This window comes from Felis catus, chromosome B3 (genome assembly GCF_018350175.1).
Source record: "Felis catus isolate Fca126 chromosome B3, F.catus_Fca126_mat1.0, whole genome shotgun sequence".
Lineage (NCBI taxonomy): Eukaryota > Metazoa > Chordata > Mammalia > Carnivora > Felidae > Felis > Felis catus.
In genome coordinates this window covers 60,123,090-60,140,809 of record NC_058373.1, presented here as the reverse complement: position 1 = coordinate 60,140,809, position 17,720 = coordinate 60,123,090, and the positions used below count along the sequence as shown (strand labels likewise).

Here is a 17,720-nt window from a genome sequence, read left to right as displayed (position 1 = left end):
GCGATGATAAACTCATAAAATTGTCAAAAGAGTTTTATAAAGCTGAAATATACTTAGAATTAAGAATTTACATAAAGTTCGGTACAGGTAACAAAAAAGTTACAGATATTTGACTATATATAAAGCTTTCTGAGTGTGCTTTCCTGAAGCTCAACATGCCATCCATAAGTAAATTCAACTCGTTAAAACTTTATGTAAATTGGATTATTTGGTGTTGTTTTAGAAGTTCTTTATGTATTTTGGATACTAGCTCTTTATTAGATATATCATTTGCAAATATCTTCTCCCATTCTGTGGGTCGCCTTTTAGTTTTGTTGACTGTTTCCTTCACTGTGCAGAAGCTTTTTATTTTGATGTAGTCCCAATACTTTATTTTTTTGTGTCCCTTGCCTCAGGAGACCTATGTAGAAAAAAGTTACTGTTTGTGCTCCCTTCTAGGATTTTTATGGTTTAGGTCTTTATCCATTTCAAATTTATTTTTGTGTATGCCTTCATTCTTTTGCATGCTGCTATCCATGCAAAAGTGTCTTTTTCCCATTGGATATTCTTCCCTGCTTTGTCAAAGATTACTTGGCCATATAATTGGGGGGTTATTTCTGGGTTTTCTATTCTGTTCCATTGATACATGTATCTATTTTTGTGCCAGTACCATACCGTTTTGATTACTACAGCTTTGGAATACAACTTGAAGTCTGGAATTGAAATGCCTCCAGCTGTTTCTTTTTCAAGGCTGCTTTGGCTATTCAGGATCTTTTGTCATTCCATACAAATTTTAGGACTGTTAGTTCTAGCTCTGTGAAAAATGCTGTTGGTATTTTGATAGAGACTGCATTAAACATGTAGACTGATTTTGGTAGTACAGACATTTTAACAATATTTGTTCTTCCAATCCACGAGTTTGGAATGTCTTTCCATTTTCTTGTGTCATCTTCAATTTCTTTCATCAATGTTTTATAGTTTTCAGAGTACAGGTCTTTCACTTCTTTGGTTAGGGTTATTCCTATGTATCATGTTATTTTTGGTGCAGTTCTAAGTGGGACTGTTTTCTGAATTTCTCTTTCTGCTGCTTCATTATTGATGTATAGAAATGCAACAGATTTCTGTACATTGATCTTGGATCCTGCGACTTCACTCAATTTGCTTATCAGTTACAGCACTTTTTTGGTGGAATCTTTCAGGTTTTCTATATAGAGTACCGTGTCATCTGCAAAGAGCAAAAATTTTACCTTTTCCTTACCAATTTGGATACCTTTTATTTCTTTTTGTTTTCTGATTGGTGTGGCTACCACTTCCAATACCATGTTGAATAAAAGTGGTGACAGTGGACATCCTTGTCTTGTTCCTGACCTTAGGGGAAAAGCTCTCAGTTTTTCCCCACTTAAGGTAATAATAGCTGAGGGTTTTTCCTTACATGGCCTTTATTATGTTGAGATATGCTCCCTCTAAACCTACTCTGAGGAGAGTTTTTATGAATGTATGTTGTATGCTGTCAAATGGCTTTTTCTGTGCCAATTGAAATGATCATATAGTTCTTATCCTTTCTCTTATTGATGTGCTGTACCACACTGATAAGATTTGTGAATATTTGGCCACTTTTGCAAATCAGGAATAAATCCCACTTAATTGTCGTGAATGATTTTTTTAATGTAACATATTTCTCCAAAGAAGACATACAAATGGCCATCAGAAATATCAAAAGATGCTCAACATTGGGGCATGTGGGTGGCTCAGTCAGTTGAGTGTCCAACTTTGGCTTAGGTCATGATCTCACAGTTCGTGGGTTCAAGGCCTGCAATGGGCTCTGTGCTGACAGCTCAGAGCCTGGAACCTGCTTTAGATTCTGTGTCTCCCTCTCTCTCTGTTCTTCCCCCACTCATGCTCTGTCTCTCTCTGTTTCTCAAAAATAAACACTAAAAAAAAAAAAAAAAGATGCTCAACATCATTCATCATCGGGGAAGTGTAAATCAAAACTACAATGAGTTATTGTCGCACACCTGTCAGAATGACTAAAATCAACAACATAGAAACAACAGGTGCTGGCAAAGATGTGGAGAAAAAGGAACCCTTTCGCACTGTTGGTAGGAATGCAAATGGTGCAGCCACTGTGGAAAACAGTATGGAGGTTCTTAAAAAAGCTAAAAATAGATCTACCTTATGATCCAGCAATCATACTACAGGGTATTTATACAAAGAACACAAGAATGTGAAGTTAAAGGGATACATATACCCATGTTTATAGCAGCATTATTTACAGTAGCCAAGATATGGAAGCAGCCCAAGTGTCCATCGATTGATGAATGGGTAAAGAAAATGTGATGTATATATATACAAGAGTATTATTCAGCCATAAAAAAGAATGAAATCTCACCACCTGCAATGACATGGATGGAGCTAGCCAGTATAATGCTAAGCAAACTAAGTCAAAGACAAGTACCATATAGTTTCCCTCATATGTGGATTTAAGAAACAAACAAGCAAAAGAAAAAAGATGAGAGAGACAAAGAGACAAACCAAGAAACAAACTCTTAACTATAGAGAACGAACTGATGGTTACCAGAGGGGAGAGTAGTGAGGGGATGGGTAAAATAGGTGATGGGGATTAAGGAGTGCACTTGTTGGATGCCTGGGTGGCTCAGTAGGTTAAGTGGCCAACTTCGGCTCAGGTCATGATCTCACGTTTCATGAGTTCAAGCCCCACATAGCGCTGTGTGCTGACAACTCAAAGCCTGGAGCCTGCCTCAGATCCTGTATCTCCCTCTTTCTCTGCTCCTCCCCTACTCACACTCTGTCTCTCTCTGTCTCTCTCAAAAACAAGTAAACATTAAAAAAAAAAAAAAAAAAGGAGTGCACTTGTCACGATGAGCAGAGAGTGATGTACGGAAGTGTTGAATCATGATATTACACACCTGAAACTAACATAATGCTATATGTTAACGGTAATTAAAATAAAAACTTTAAAAAATTTATGTAAAATACATTGTTAAAATTAGGTATTATCGTAGGAACTGAAGTAGCCCATCCTCTCTGAAGGGTAATTTTGAGATAACTATTAATTTTTTTTATTTAAAAAAATGTTTAGGGGCGCCTGGGTGGCTCAGTCGGTTAAGCATCTGACTCTGGCTCAAGTCATGATATCACGGTTTGTGAGTTCGAGCCCTGTGTCGGGCTCTGTGCTGACAGCTCGGAGCCTGGAGCCTGCTTTGGATCCTGTGTCTCCATCTCTCTCTGCCCCTCCCCCACTTGTGCTCTGTCTCTCTATCAAAAATAAATTAAATGTAATAAAAAAAGAAAAAATATTTAATGTTTTTATTTTATTTAGAGAACGAGAGAGAGAGAGAGAGAGGGAGAGAGAGAGAGAGAGAGAGGGTGAGAGCACGTGAGCAGGGGAGGGGCAGAGAGAGAGGTAGAGAGAGAATCCCAAGCAGGGCCCGCGTATCAGAATAGAGCCCAACAGGGGGCTCAAACTCACAAACCATGAGATCATGACCTGAGCCAAAATCAAGAGTCAGATGCTTAAGAAATAAGCCACCCAGGCACCCCTAAAAATTTTAAATTTAAAAATCCTTTGCCCTAGAATTCCCACTTCTAGAAATTTATTCCTTGGGTAAACTCAAATGTGCAAAAAGAACAAAAATATAAGCAATACAAGTATTTTATTTGCAGCATTATTTATAATAGTAAAAGGCAAGAAACAATCTAAATGTCTCCCAATACAAGTTGAATAGATCATGATATATAAATTCAATGCAGCCAGTATAAAAAGCAGGAGGGCACAGATCTGTATTTCCTGATATGGAACATTCTTCAAGTTACACTGTTAAATAAAAAACAAAAGATATGTAACTGTGAGTATATGCTACCACTTATAAAGGGAGATGGGGAAAAAACAGAGGAGACATAGTTATGTATGCTTACATTTACACAGAAAATCTCTAAAAGGATTCAAAATAAATTACAGTAGGAAGAGCTCTGAAAAGGATTTATTTTTCCCTAGACAGCCTATTTTACTATTTTATTTTTTTACTATTTTATTTTTTCAATCTACACATTTTATGTGTGGAAAGTTATTCACAAAAACAGTAAACTAAAAACTTTAATGTCCATCAATAGGGAAATAGCTTAAGAAATTGTGCAATCTATCATTTAGCCATATTGCCCAACTGTGCAAAGATATATATACCAGGGTGTTCCTATAATGTCACTTGTACCTGAAAAAATGAGGTCCACCTAAATGTCTATTTTGTACATCTAAACATATACTTTCCTAAACACAGATAAAGATCTGGAAGGAGAAACACCAAACTGTTAACAGTGGTTACATGGAGAGAAGGAACTGGGGAGACAATCCAGGGATTTTCACATTTTACTTGGAACAATGTTATACTGTTTGACCTTTTTTACACAAGTGTCAATACTTTTGCAATTAAGAGAAAAAAACTAAAAAATCTGTAATATAATACACCCATTTAAGGTGATGCCAAATAGTCTCAAAATATCTTCCTGAAGACAATAACTACAAAGAAAAAATATAATAACTTTAAAGTAGAGAAACCTTGCAGATGCCAATTTGACCAAGTGATTAAGATAAATATCACTAGTTGGGGCGCCTGGGTGGCTCAGTTGGTTGAGCGTCCGACTTCGGCTCAGGTCACGATCTCGCGGTATGTGAGTTCGAGCCCCACGTCGGGCTCTGTGCTGACTGCTCAGAGCCTGGAGCCTGTTTCAGATTCTGTGTCTCCCTCTCTCTCTGACCCTCCCCCGTTCATGCTCTGTCTCTCTCTGTCTCAAAAATAAATAAGCGTTAAGAAAAAAAAATTTTTTTAAAAAAGATGAATATCACTAGTAACAAGAATATTGATACCAAGAATCCCTTAATGTGATACACTGAGAAGCTTATGGTACCACTTTTGTATTATTTTGCCAAAAATGCATAGCCTCAGGGCGCCTGGGTGGCTCAGCTGGTTAAGCATCCAACTTCGGCTCAGATCATGATCTCACAGTTCATGAGTTTGAGCCCCACGTCATGCTCTGTGCTGACAGCTCAGGGCCTAGAGCTTGCTTCAGATTCTGTCTCCCTCTCTCTCTGCCCCTACCCAGCTCACACTCTGTCTCTCTCTCTCAAAAATAAATAAACATTAAAAAAAATTGTTTTTTTAATTGCACAGCCTCATTCTAATCATGAGAAAACATCAAATCCAAATTGAGGAACATTCTACAAACTAACTTCAATATTCTTTTTTTTTTTTTAATTTTTTTTTTTTAATGTTTATTTATTTTTGAGACAGAGAGAGACAGAGCATGAACGGGGGAGGGGCAGAGAGAGAGGGAGACACAGAATCTGAAACAGGCTCCAGGCTCTGAGCTGTCAGCACAGAGCCCAATGCGGGGCTCGAACTCACGGACCGCGAGATCATGACCTGAGCCGAAGTCGGCCGCTCAACCGACTGAGCCACCCAGGTGCCCCATAACTTCAATATTCTTAAAAAATGTCAAGGTCATGAAAAACAAGGCAAGATGTGGTGCCTGGGTTGGGTAAGCAGCTGAGTCTTGATCAGGCTCTGCGCTCACAATAAGAAGCCTGCTTTGGTTCCTGTCTCCCTCTCTCTGCCCCTCCCCTACATGTGCGCAACCACACGCACGCGCTCTCTCCTTCTCTTGCTCTCTCTCTAAAACAAACAAATGTTTAGAAAAAAATTTTTTTAAAGAAATATAAGGCAAGACCAAGACGCTGCTATAAACCTGAAAAGACTTTGGAGAAACTGAGACATAGTTACAGGCTGGAAGAGATCAAGGAGAAATAATAAGTAAATGTAATGTGGGATCCTGGATAGGACCCTGAACAGAAAAACAATGTTAGTGGGAAAAATAGTGTAATTCAAATAAAGTCTACAGTTTAGTTAGTGTCATTAGTTTCCTGTCCCTGATACATACTGTGGTTATGTATGATGCCTAACATTAGGGAATGCATGAGTCAAGGATATAAGAGCAGTGGGTAGTGAGATTTTAACGTATTTTCATGGAATCTGTATGTTTGCTTACAGTATATGAACAATATTCTTAGTGATATTTTCCATATTTGGGGGGATTTTTTTCAATTATAAAATTAAAAATATTTTACTAAAACCTTAAAAAAATAAAAAAACTACACCTTCCATTCCAGTATTCTAACTCCAACTTTTCTAGGGTACTCAACAGACCAACAGCTTGTTTTCTCCAGAAATGTAGCAACAATTGTAACTGTGAAATAGAGAATATCTAATGTTCTACGGTATACCTAAGGTTATTTTCTCCAAACAGTACTCATGAAAAACAAAACAAAATAAAAAATCCTGAATATTTACTGCTATATATCAAACAAAAAACTTTTCTGTGTTACTTATATAATGGAAGTCATAGAATTAGTTCTTTTCAAGTTTTTGAAGAATTCTTAGAAGAACATGAGAAACTTTACAGTCACCAAAACCAAAGGGATCTTCTGGTTCAGGTCTCTCATTTTATATATGAAAAAACTGAATCACAGGGAGAATTAACTGGCTTTTCCAAGATCATACAGCCAATTAGTATCAGAGCCAGGAGCAGATCTTAGGCATCCTAACTCCTTCAGTGCTCATTCTACTCAACCAAATATAAGTACACAGTTCTTTTAAATTTACCCTCCAGACTAACAATTTCACTTTAGTAGTAAAACAAAACAAGTAACATAGTTTCACCTTTTTATTTTTTTTTTCTTACAAATGAAGTCTCTTCCCTAAAAACTGCCTATTGCATGTCTTAGTCACTGGATGTTTTAGTACGAATAACTAATATTTTATGATGTTATCTTTATATTGTTGGCTGACTTGGGCAGAATGTCTGGGTGTTGATGCCTTAAATGTCCTCTCCAGTGATCTTACCACTAGCTGTCCACCGTTCCACCCCCATGGAGTGTTATTCCTTAAGGTCCATCTAGCTTAAGGCCCTCCTCTGTGAACGTTTCACTGATCAGCCTAAGAAAATTATTCTCCCCTGTAACTCCAATACAGCACTTACTGAAGGAGGTACTCATTCAGTACCTATATCTCTGGCAAATAATACTAGTTATCATTGTATGTGTACACTTAGCCTCTTCACCAAAACTATAAATTCCCTGATGGGAGAATTATTGCCTTACAAATCCCTGTATCCCCACAGGCCTACACAAGTACTTGATAAAAGTTCTCAGTCACTGCTGAATGTTATGGACTTCTTGCTAGAGAGAACAAAGCAAATGATGACATTAAGCCTTCTAAAACTATAGAATTCTTATATGAGCTAAAGTATAATTTTACTTTTTCATGAAGACTTTTTCCTAGATGATTGCCACATCTATGGAAAATCTTTTTTGACTAAGATTGTCTTTTTTTCCAGATTAGAAAAACTACACAGGATGTATTTTACTAGGTGACATGTTCAGGGATTACTGGTGGCTGGAGTAGGCCTGATTTTCCTATTTATTTGTTTGGTTGTTTTTAGTGTTTTTACCCATTTGACATAAGAATAAAATTAAGAATTTTTAATTTCAAGGTCCAGAAGGAAAAAAAATTTTTTTCAACATCTGCAGTTAAGAGAAGGCTTTCCTAACTTGACTCTTTGCTAAAAACAAGTTCTCACAATATTTAAATTCCCAAACATTCCAAACATTTTCCTCATCCCCACGGAGATTAAAGATATGTTCTCAATTCTGACCCAGGGACTTGGATGCCTGCTTGGAAACATCATTCTGAAAAAGAAACTAACTTTTAATAGGTTACTTTTGTCCAAACCACAGCTTACCCTTCCTTAGACAACTGTTTGGTATCTACCAGGCTTTAAAGGCCCTGTAACTTTTTTTCTAATTCTTCTGTTTTAAAGGAGTAACAAAATCTGGAGGCTCTAGAATTGTTCATGGTAAGTACTGGATTAGTGTAATTGGAATATCTCCAGGCACCAAGAAATCTTTTGGTTACACTAAGTTTTCTTGTAATACTATTTGACAGATTCATAAAGCTTAAGAACAAGTAAACAATAACAAAAACCCTAGTTCAACTGCTTACCCCATGAGGAAATTCTACAACACATCTGATAATCAGTTCCCTAAACCTGTCCAAACACCTCCTCCGGCCAATGTCCATTCTTACAGTTCATAATCAACCCAAAATCTACCTTCCTATAACTTTTACCCTATGCAGTCTGAAATAATCCAATACAATTTTGGGCTCTTTCAACCAACAGCCTTTCAAATAAATGAAGAAAATAACTATTAAGTCTCTCATCAGTCTCTTCATTCTGAGGCTACACTAGAACATAGAAATTAAAGAAATCCGTCCATCCCTAGAAATGGCATTTGGCCATCCCTAATGACATGGTATTCAGACCACTCTCCATGTTGATTACTTTTATGGAATGTGACCAACATGCCTCCATACAGAGAAGTGGAACTGTTTCTTACCTTCTTTATCCACGGCGCTAAATTGCTCTAAAAGATCACATTCTTTTTTTGGTAGCCATATCTCATTATGACTTACTAGGTTTGCAGACAACCAAAACCTTTAGACTGATCGCATATAAGAGACCTGGTCCTATACACAAATACCGAGTCCTAGGTATAAGGTTGTATTTTCACCACAATTAACTTCCATTTTGTCAGTTTTGATGCAATATTCAGCCTAAGGAGATTTCTTTCTGTGTGTGTTCTATGATGTATTTCTTATCCCTGCCAGCTTTGTGTTGTGTGTAAATATGATAAGTAAGTATACTATGTCTTCATGGCCATTGATAAAATAAGCCAGGGTCAAATACAAAGTCATGTGACAAAAAGGCCCCTCTTTTTTCTTTTCTGTTAAGATAATATACAAGCACCCTGTCAGAATTTAGTTTTTGAAGGCATCCAGTCCCTCCTAAGCCATTCTCTCCCTTTTTCTTCTCTGATCACAGGTTCATGCTCCAATTTTCTAAGCTCCCCTTGAAGTCTTTGGATGAATGAAATCTGCTTTCCTAAACTGTGGCATACACATTCTCTTTCTACTCTATTGAATATATATCTGCAAATAAACTAAAATTCTTTCTTAGATGACAAGGTAGAGTATGTGTGTACATAAAAGTAAATGGGGTACCTGAGTGGCTCAGTTGGTTAAACACTGACTCTTGATTTTGGCTGAGGTCATGATTTCACGAGCCCTGCATCAGGCTCCATGCACAGAAGCCTGACTGGGATTCTCTCTCCTCCTCTCTCTGCCACTCCCCGCTCATGCTTTCCCTCTCTCTCAAAATAAATAAACTTAAATAGTGAAATTCTCAAGGCAGAAACTTAAAAAAAGGAAGAAAATATGTTAAAAATAAATAAATGGATAAATTCATAGATTTTTCCTTGTGTTCTCAAGTCATTCTGGCTTACTCATAAATACCAAAAGTTCAAAGGCATTTTAAAAGGTAGTCCATAAAGACACAGCAAGTGGCTAAGCCCCGCTCCTCCAAACAAGTCAAATAGACTTTGTTCTGAAGAATGGCATTAAATAAACTATTAGAAGGAGAATTATTACATTCAAGTGATTAACAGCAGACCCCATTCTCAACAGGGCCTATATCATTCCCAGACAGCAAGGAGGCACTTAAGGAAGCACAAAAATTCTTCCACAGTCATTCAGTAACATTTATTTAGTACAGCATATTTCCATAAGCACTTAACTTATTATAGGGTACAACTTAACATTTAAAAAAAACTGCTGCACCAGAGGCACCTGGGTGGCTCAGTTCATTAAGCGTCTGACTCTTGATTTCGGCTAAGGTCATGATCTCACAGTTTGTGAGATGGAGCCCCACATTGGGCTCTGCACTGACAGCATGAAGTCAGCTTGGGATTCTCTCTTCCTCCCTCTCAACCCCTCACGCCCCTCAAAAATATATACATACACTTAAAAAAAAAGCATACAAATGCTTTAAAAAAAAAAAAAGAACTCATCAAATAACAATTGTTTCTTCAACAGGAGGCATGTTAATTCAGAATACCTTAAAAGAACACATAGGAGTTCATAGTAAATTACTCAGGACTAAAGAGGTCTTAATATTTTGTCTTAAGTCATCTGAGGCAATGAGTTAAAAGCCTAAAGAAAACTTTCATAGAGCACAGTGTATAATTAACACTTGTAGAAAATGGGTAAAATGATGGCAAGGGAAATCTGAAATAATCCCACATGAAGAGAGGATGGGCAGGACACTGCATTGCTTCACCACGCATTACTGATTATACACGTATCTACCCAGTCCTTCTCTGCAGGATTGAGGACAAAACCCTCTTTATTTTGCAGGATGATGTCTGTTATTAAACATAAGCAGTCAATCATCAGCACCAGCTTATCCACACTAAATCACTAGTCTTCTCTAGACTATTACAGGTAGTGGGCCTGTATCTATCACTCTGACCTGCAGTTTTAGGCCTCAGCTTCATGCCTGAGTTCACAGAGGCTGATACCGAAAATCCATTTTCTTTAGGTGTCTGCAATAAGAATTAGGAGATGGTGATAAAAAAAAAACAACAGACACGGGGCGCCTGGGTGGCTCAGTCGGTTGAGCATCCGACTTCAGCTCAGGTCATGATCTCGCAGTTTGTGAGTTCGAGCCCCGCATCAGGCTCTGTGCTGACAGCTCAGAGCCTGGAGCCTGCTTCTGATTCTGTGTCTCCCCTCCCTGATTCATCCTCTCTCTCTGTCTCAGAAATAAACATTAAAAAAAATTAAAAAAAAAAAAAAAAAAAAAAAACAGGCACTATGCCCTGCTATGATCTGGTGACAAAGCCCTTCAGTCAGAACTCCAGAGACCTTGGTTTTCATCCTAGTTTTCTCCTTCTAAATGTGTCTTAACTACAGAAAGCTATGCTGTGGCCTAAAATGATATAGATATTCCAATTTCTAAGGAATATCGCCACCACTGAAAAGAACATATAACTTCTTATTCCTTCGTCTACTATCTCAGTATTTTATTTATTTTTTAAAGACTTTTCTTCTTTTTATTTTTTAGTATTTATTTATTTTGGGAAAGTGAGAGTGCAGGGGAGGGGAAGGGCAGAGAGAGGGAGAGACAATCCCAAGCAGGGTTCATGCTCAGTACAGAGCCTGACTCAGGGCTCAGTCTCACAACTGCAAGATCACCACCTGAGCCGAAACTAAGAGTTGGACGCTTAACCAACTGAGCCACCCAGGCACCCCAAAGTTCTTATTTTCGTAAGTAATCCACCATCCAATCTGGGGCTCAAACTCACAATCCTGAGATCAAGAGTCACATGCTCTTCAGACTGAGCCAGCCAGGCACCCCATCTCAGTATTTTAAAGTCAACTATCAAAAAAAAAATTGTTATCAATTAAAGATTCAGCACACAGGGGCGCCTGGGTGGCGCAGTCGGTTAAGTGTCGGACTTCAGCCAGGTCACGATCTCGCGGTCCATGAGTTCGAGCCCCGCGTCAGGCTCTGGGCTGATGGCTCGGAGCCTGGAGCCTGTTACCGATTCTGTGTCTCCCTCTCTCTCTGACCCTCCCCCGTTCATGCTCTGTCTCTCTCTGTCCCAAAAATAAATAAAAACGCTGAAAAAAAAAATTTAAAAAAAAAAAAGATTCAGCACACATTTGAGATTGTGGATAATTTTTTCCTTGATTTTCATACTGATTATTATACAAACATAACAATATTAGATGTAAAAAAAAAAAAAACAAAAACAAAAAACTAAAATCCCCCCCATTTGGGGACACTATAATTTTGGGAGTAATGGAAATGTTCTCTATCCCAATTTAGTAATAGTTACACATGTGTGTACATTTGTTAAGCCTCATCAACCTAAATGCTTACAATGGAAGCACTTTATTGTACATAAAGGATATCTCAATGTTAATTTAAAAAATTCCCCTTTCAAAAAAAAATTAAAATGAAATAAAAATTTCCCTTTCAATTTTAAACCTTTTAGCCTCATTATCTCTTAACCTCCTCAACTCTTATTATCTCTACCTCTGCTCCACCTCAGTTAATGTCTTCTCATTCATTCATTCATTCATTCATTCTTTCATGCATGCATGCATCAACAAAAATGTTGAAGCAATGTGTTAGTACTGGAGATACAGATGTGAACAAGAAACAGTTCATGCTCTCAAGGAGTTTATGGTCTAGAGGGAAACACAGACACTGAACAGGCAATGGTGAGGATAGCCTGAGACATGCTGCATGCAACAGAAGTATGAAAAGTGTGCCCTAGGAACACACAGAGGTTCAGCTAACCTGGCTCTACCATCACAAAACCTGACGTACCTCCATGTTCTCAAACTCCAAACCCCAAACTGAACAATGTTCAGTTCTTCCACTTATGTCAACATCGTAACTTTTAATACCTCAAATACCACCAATTCCCCCAGAATTCCCACTTTGGCATTTCTTACACCCTCTTCTCCCTGCCACATTCAGCCTAAACTTTAACATTAGCTACCATCCCAATATGCCCCCTCATTTCTCTCCCCATCCTCCATCCACAACCTCCCTCCCCAATCACTACCAATCTTGTTAAAACAAATCACTGATGCTGATCCTCAGTTATTCACTAAGAATATGTAGACATCTGCTATTTTGAGCACATACTGGGATATATCAGTGAACAAGTCAGACATAATCCTTGCCTTCATGGAGCTTACATTCAGATAGGAGTGATAGATATTCAAATAAGTAAATAAAGACAACATACTAATTGCAAATCATAGGAAGTTCAGTAAGGAAATAAACAGGGTGGTTTGAGAGACAAGGGTAAGAGGAACCTATCTTTTAGACTTGGTAAGTATCAAGAAGAAACAGAGGAAAAACACTCCAGGAAAAAAGAACAGTAAGCAACAAAAGCAAAGCACAGGCCCTGAAGCAAGATAGATCTTGTGCTTGATTTAGAAACTAAAAGGCCAGGGTGGCTAATAGCGAATGAGGAGAAATAACAGGAAATGAGGGGAAGATGCAGGGGCCAGATCACACATGGTCCTGAAAAACTTGTAATGAGTTCACATTTTATTCCAAATAAAATGGGAAGCCATTGAAGGATTTAGGCAGAATACTGACATGATTTGATTTAGTCCTAAAAAGATTACTCTGGCTGATCTGTGCAGAATAGACTGGAAGAGGGCAGAAATGGAAGCAAAGAGATCAGTTAAGAGGCCACTGCAGTTGCCTAGGCAACAGATGGTGATAGGACTAGAGAGGTGGAGTGGAGACAGAGAGAGTTGTTTGTGTTCAAGAGCTATTATCGAAGTGTCATGAGACAGGGAGAACAAAATTCTTGATTGGCCTCCCTCCTTTCCCCTCCCCAAACCTGGTCCTTTCTCTCAGAATATGACACAGCCACAGCCATGAATGCTTAAACCAAAAACTGAGGATCCAGACATCATTTGTTTCTTCCCTTTTATCCTCAGGCCTAATATCCATAGCAAATCTTTTTGCTTCTACCATACTTCTAAAGTCTCTCTCAAATCTATCTACTTCTCTTTATCTTCAGCGATCTCTCTCTCTAGTACATGCCACCATCAGCTAAGGCTTGGGTTACAGCAGTAGCTTCATAATTGCTCCCCCTGTCTGAAACACTTATCAGACATCCAAGTGGATATATCAAGTAGGCAGTTAGTTGGGTTTGTGATTCTGGAGCTCAGAAGTGAGATGACCTAGAGATATAAATTTGGGAACTGAACACATATCGATGGTATTTAAGGCCACAAAACTGGACAAAATCACATAGGCTGAGTGTATAGACAGGGGAAAGAAAAGAGGGTAGTACCATGCTAGAAGACATCTGAGATGGACTTAAGAAAGAAAATCCAGTCAAAGACGACAGAAGGCAGAAGTTCTGTCAGACCATCCCACCAACTCTCTGAATTCCCAGTTTTTCACAGTCCTTATCTTCTGAACCCAATAAACCACCCTCTCCTAGAAACTATACCCTATGACACCATGCTACTCTCACCTCCTACCTGCTTGGTTGTTCCCTTTTTACATATTTCTCTGGTTCTTCCTCCATCTTCTATCCCTGAAATTCAATCATTCCTGTCCCCAGTCCTTTTCCCTCGTTTCCCTCTCTCCCTCCATGCCTGTCTCTGTGTATATGCACAAGTACACACAGACACACACAGACACTTTCCTCTTCAAAGATCTCCATTTCCCACAATCTCAACTGTCAACTCTATACTGACAATCTCCACATGTCTAGCTAAGTCTTACTCAAAGTGTGACTGGCCCACAGACCAGGATTTTAGAATCAGGAGGGTATGCTGTGAAAATTCCCCACCCCAGACCTAAAAAATCAATTCCTTTAATGATTCTTAAGGAATGGCTTTTATAAATGCCCCATAATTCATACCTATTATTTCACCTTAATTGCATGTTAGGTGATATTAGGAATTTGAGAGCCTCCATGCTTTTGATAGCAATAGGACAGAGAAATGATCTGGAGTTTAAGAAGAAAGTTTTGGGGTTTTTTGTTGTTGTTTGTTGTTGTTGCTGTTTTTAAAGAAAACAAAGTATAACCAAGGACAAGACTAATGGAGTTGGTAAGATTTCTAAAACCTTATAATTGTCCCATACTTACTATTTTTGTTTTCCTTGCCTCCCAATGGTAGTTTATAATACAAAATGATTCAAATGGTAAAGAATTTCTGGGCTTCTTTCACTTAACAGCAAAGAAATAGTAAACTGGAAGACCAGCATCTCACTCTACTGTCAGAATAAAATGAGGACGGTAGCTTTAAAAAGAAAAGGAAAGGAAAAAGATATCTGGTCTTCATCCAGATATGATGACCCTCTTAGATCACCCTGTCTTGTATTAAAATTCTTTGAACACTTGTCTGATCTGTGTCACTAAACTGTGAGTTCCCTCAGGCTATTACACTTGTCTTGGCATCTATCTACTGCTTTGCAAAACCCAAAGTCTTGCCCCCAAGAAATCTAGTATTTCTTCAAGTACAGAATTTGCAAAATAACTCTAGCTTGATTCCTGTACTAATCTCCAATTACAAATAAGTGGAGTCTGGATTGAGGAGGTTTTACTATACCACTGGAAGAATTAGTGTATCAAAGCATTGGCAAAACATTTGGCAATACAAAATTACAGTAACACTTCTGTCCACAGTTTCTGTACTCCTTCTAAGAGGTAAAAAAGCACAAGCTACCATTAAGACCAGATGTTTCAGCTGCTTCTCAATTTTTCCTACCTTCTCATTTCTTATCATCTCAAAGAGATGCTTCCTCCTTCAACACCAGCAGTGAAGTGAGGTTGAACTGCTATTTGAGGTGGAGGATGGTTGCAAGCACTGCTCTAGTTGGTCGCCAAACTCTTATTCCAACTCCCTCCCTACCTGGTTTCTATCTCCCAGCCAGTCACTCCAGTCCTTCCGGTGGATTCTTATTTCTGGAGCTCACTTAATTCTCTCAAACAGCAATGCTTAAGTGTCTGCATGATTAAAATAGTCCAAAAAATGTTTTTATTAAAACTACAAACCAAAGAACTTTTAAAGAGGTATATATCCTACGCTTTTCTATGTGCAGCAATAAAGACAAAGTGATAAAACTCTTAACATCATGCAGCGATCAATATTTGGTTATTCCCTGTCTAGCTCCCCACTAGATGTTCGGGGACATCCAGAATATTCCCTAATAGTTACCTATCTCCTATCCTCCTCATCTGCTTTCTCCCTGTAGGCAGACTATTAACTCAAATTTGCTCAGAGACAGTGAGAGCAAAATACAAGGGCAAAATATGGATTCCGAAATTAATTAATGGTGTGCTCTGAATTGAAAAGTCTGGAAGTTTCTTCTTCACCTTTAGAAAGAACAGACAGATGACGGGTTCCTCCACTGAGGGTTAGGCCTGGGGTTCTCAAGATACTAGAATGAGGGACTACAGTTCCTACACCCTGTATCTTGACATGAGTTGACAGCATTCCCTGCCATTACCAGGCCCCACCCAGCCAGCTGTGAAATATAACATTAGGTGCAGTGTCCTGCATTTCTGTCATCAAAAGAAGGTGGCACTGCGTCCATCGGCAAATGGCTTTTCCTCCAATCCCGTCTTAGCCCCCATACCAGAGCATCTAATAGCATCACCAGTTATTTCTACTTCAGGATAGAGACATGCTTGAACTCGTCACGACTAATAAATGACAAAGTCATAATACTCCGTAGACTTGGCCGGCAGGAATGTGGGTAATGACTAACTTTTATTCCATGGCTTCCTTCCAGATCAATCCATACGACTCCCCCTCCCCAGAGCCGCCATAAGGGGCGAAGCCCGACATCCTCCTGAGCGCGGTATGGAGGGACTGGGGGGGGACAAAAGGAACTTGCCTACAAGGACTTACAGATGCCAGGAGCTGAGGGGTCTGGGGCAACTCCGTGCTGACTTCCATCCTCTCCGCACCCCCAGCCTCCTCGTCCGCCATCTTGAGGGAAACTGACACCCGCAGTTCCAGACCCCCGGCCGAAGACGAGCGGAAACCTGTGGCCGGTCCAAGAAACACGGGGCGGGCGACACTTTTACGACGGCCCCTGAAGTCAGGTTTGACGCAGAATCGAGGCGTGGCTTCCGGTCCGCTTCCCGGAAGCAAGCGTCACGGACCTTAGGGCTGGAGGTTTTTCTTCTCCTAATTTCTTAGTCGTAGTGCCTGGCCTCTGAATAGTTTTGCATCTGGTTCCGATGCTGGGAACTGTTGCGTCTACGAGGGAAAAAATAAATTCAGCGTCCATTTTGAAAGTAAGAAAACTGTGGGGGGCTGAGAACCTGTTCTAGATCTCTTTCTACCCAGGTTGTTGGTCTGAGTGTGTTTGTCTCCCTCCGTACCCGCAGTGGCTCCCCAGAACCCACAAAATGAGAAAGTACTCAAAGCTATTCCACGTTTAGGAATGTAGCCCATGGACACTTGCACATGCGCACAAGAAAGCTAAAGCCGCATCCGCTTTGGGGAGAGGTGGGTGAAGAAATAACGAAAAATTGAAACCTTGTAGTCGTATAGCCATAGAGGGAGGACAAAATAAACATGGTCATCCGCGTTAGGGAATACCATACGTTGGTGTTAAAAAGAACAAAGTAGATTTTTGTGGAAAGATAAAGATGAGTTAAGTGAAGTGGGGGGAAAAAAACCCAAGTTGCCGTAAACTATATATTTGTGCTTATGTACGTTTAAATGCAAGGGGAAAAGCATGAAAAGAAAGAACTAATAATAGCTCTGAGTATAGGAACTTAGTCAAGAGCTACTTTAACTTCATCTGTATTGTTTTAAATTGTTTACAAACTAACGATTTAATATACGGTTTTAACAAAGGGAAAAATAATGATAAAGCTAACATGCTGGAAGGAATTAAAAGCTAACTATTGGGGAAAAGGCTAAGTCATATCTTTACCTCAAATCATATATATCAAAATAATTCTTTAAAAAAAATTTTTTTCAACATTTATTTATTTTTGGGACAGAGAGAGACAGAGCATGAACGGGAGAGGGGCAGAGAGAGAGGGAGACACAGAATCGGAAACAAGCTCCAGGCTCTGAGCCATCAGCCCAGAGCCTGACGCGGGGCTCGAACTGACGGACTGCGAGATCGTGACCTGGCTGAAGTCGGACGCTTAACCGACTGCGCCACCCAGACGCCCCTGTCAAAATAATTCTTAATGAATTGAAGTTTACTAAAAAAAAAAAAAAAAAAGTAAAAAACAAAACGTAAATATTTGT

At 39.1% G+C, this 17,720-nt stretch overlaps 1 protein-coding gene and 1 long non-coding RNA gene across 3 annotated transcripts in view; one reads left to right on the top strand and one right to left on the bottom strand.

The window, feature by feature from the left end:
* The window catches only part of UBR1 (ubiquitin protein ligase E3 component n-recognin 1), a 138,863-nt gene extending 122,377 nt beyond the window's left edge, over positions 1 to 16,486 (bottom strand). For both annotated transcript variants that reach the window (XM_045059456.1, XR_006599290.1), the window contains exon 1: positions 16,356 to 16,486. In XM_045059456.1, coding sequence (XP_044915391.1) covers positions 16,356 to 16,436 — 81 coding nt within the window. In that variant the 5' untranslated portion in view covers positions 16,437 to 16,486. The remainder of the gene's footprint in view (positions 1 to 16,355) is intronic.
* A 119-nt stretch (positions 16,487 to 16,605) lies between these two features.
* On the top strand, positions 16,606 to 17,520 carry LOC123385967. The gene is made up of 3 exons (XR_006599293.1): positions 16,606 to 16,747; positions 16,841 to 16,961; positions 17,465 to 17,520. It is a non-coding gene; the product is annotated as an uncharacterized LOC123385967 (long non-coding RNA).
* Positions 17,521 to 17,720: the final 200 nt, after the last annotated feature.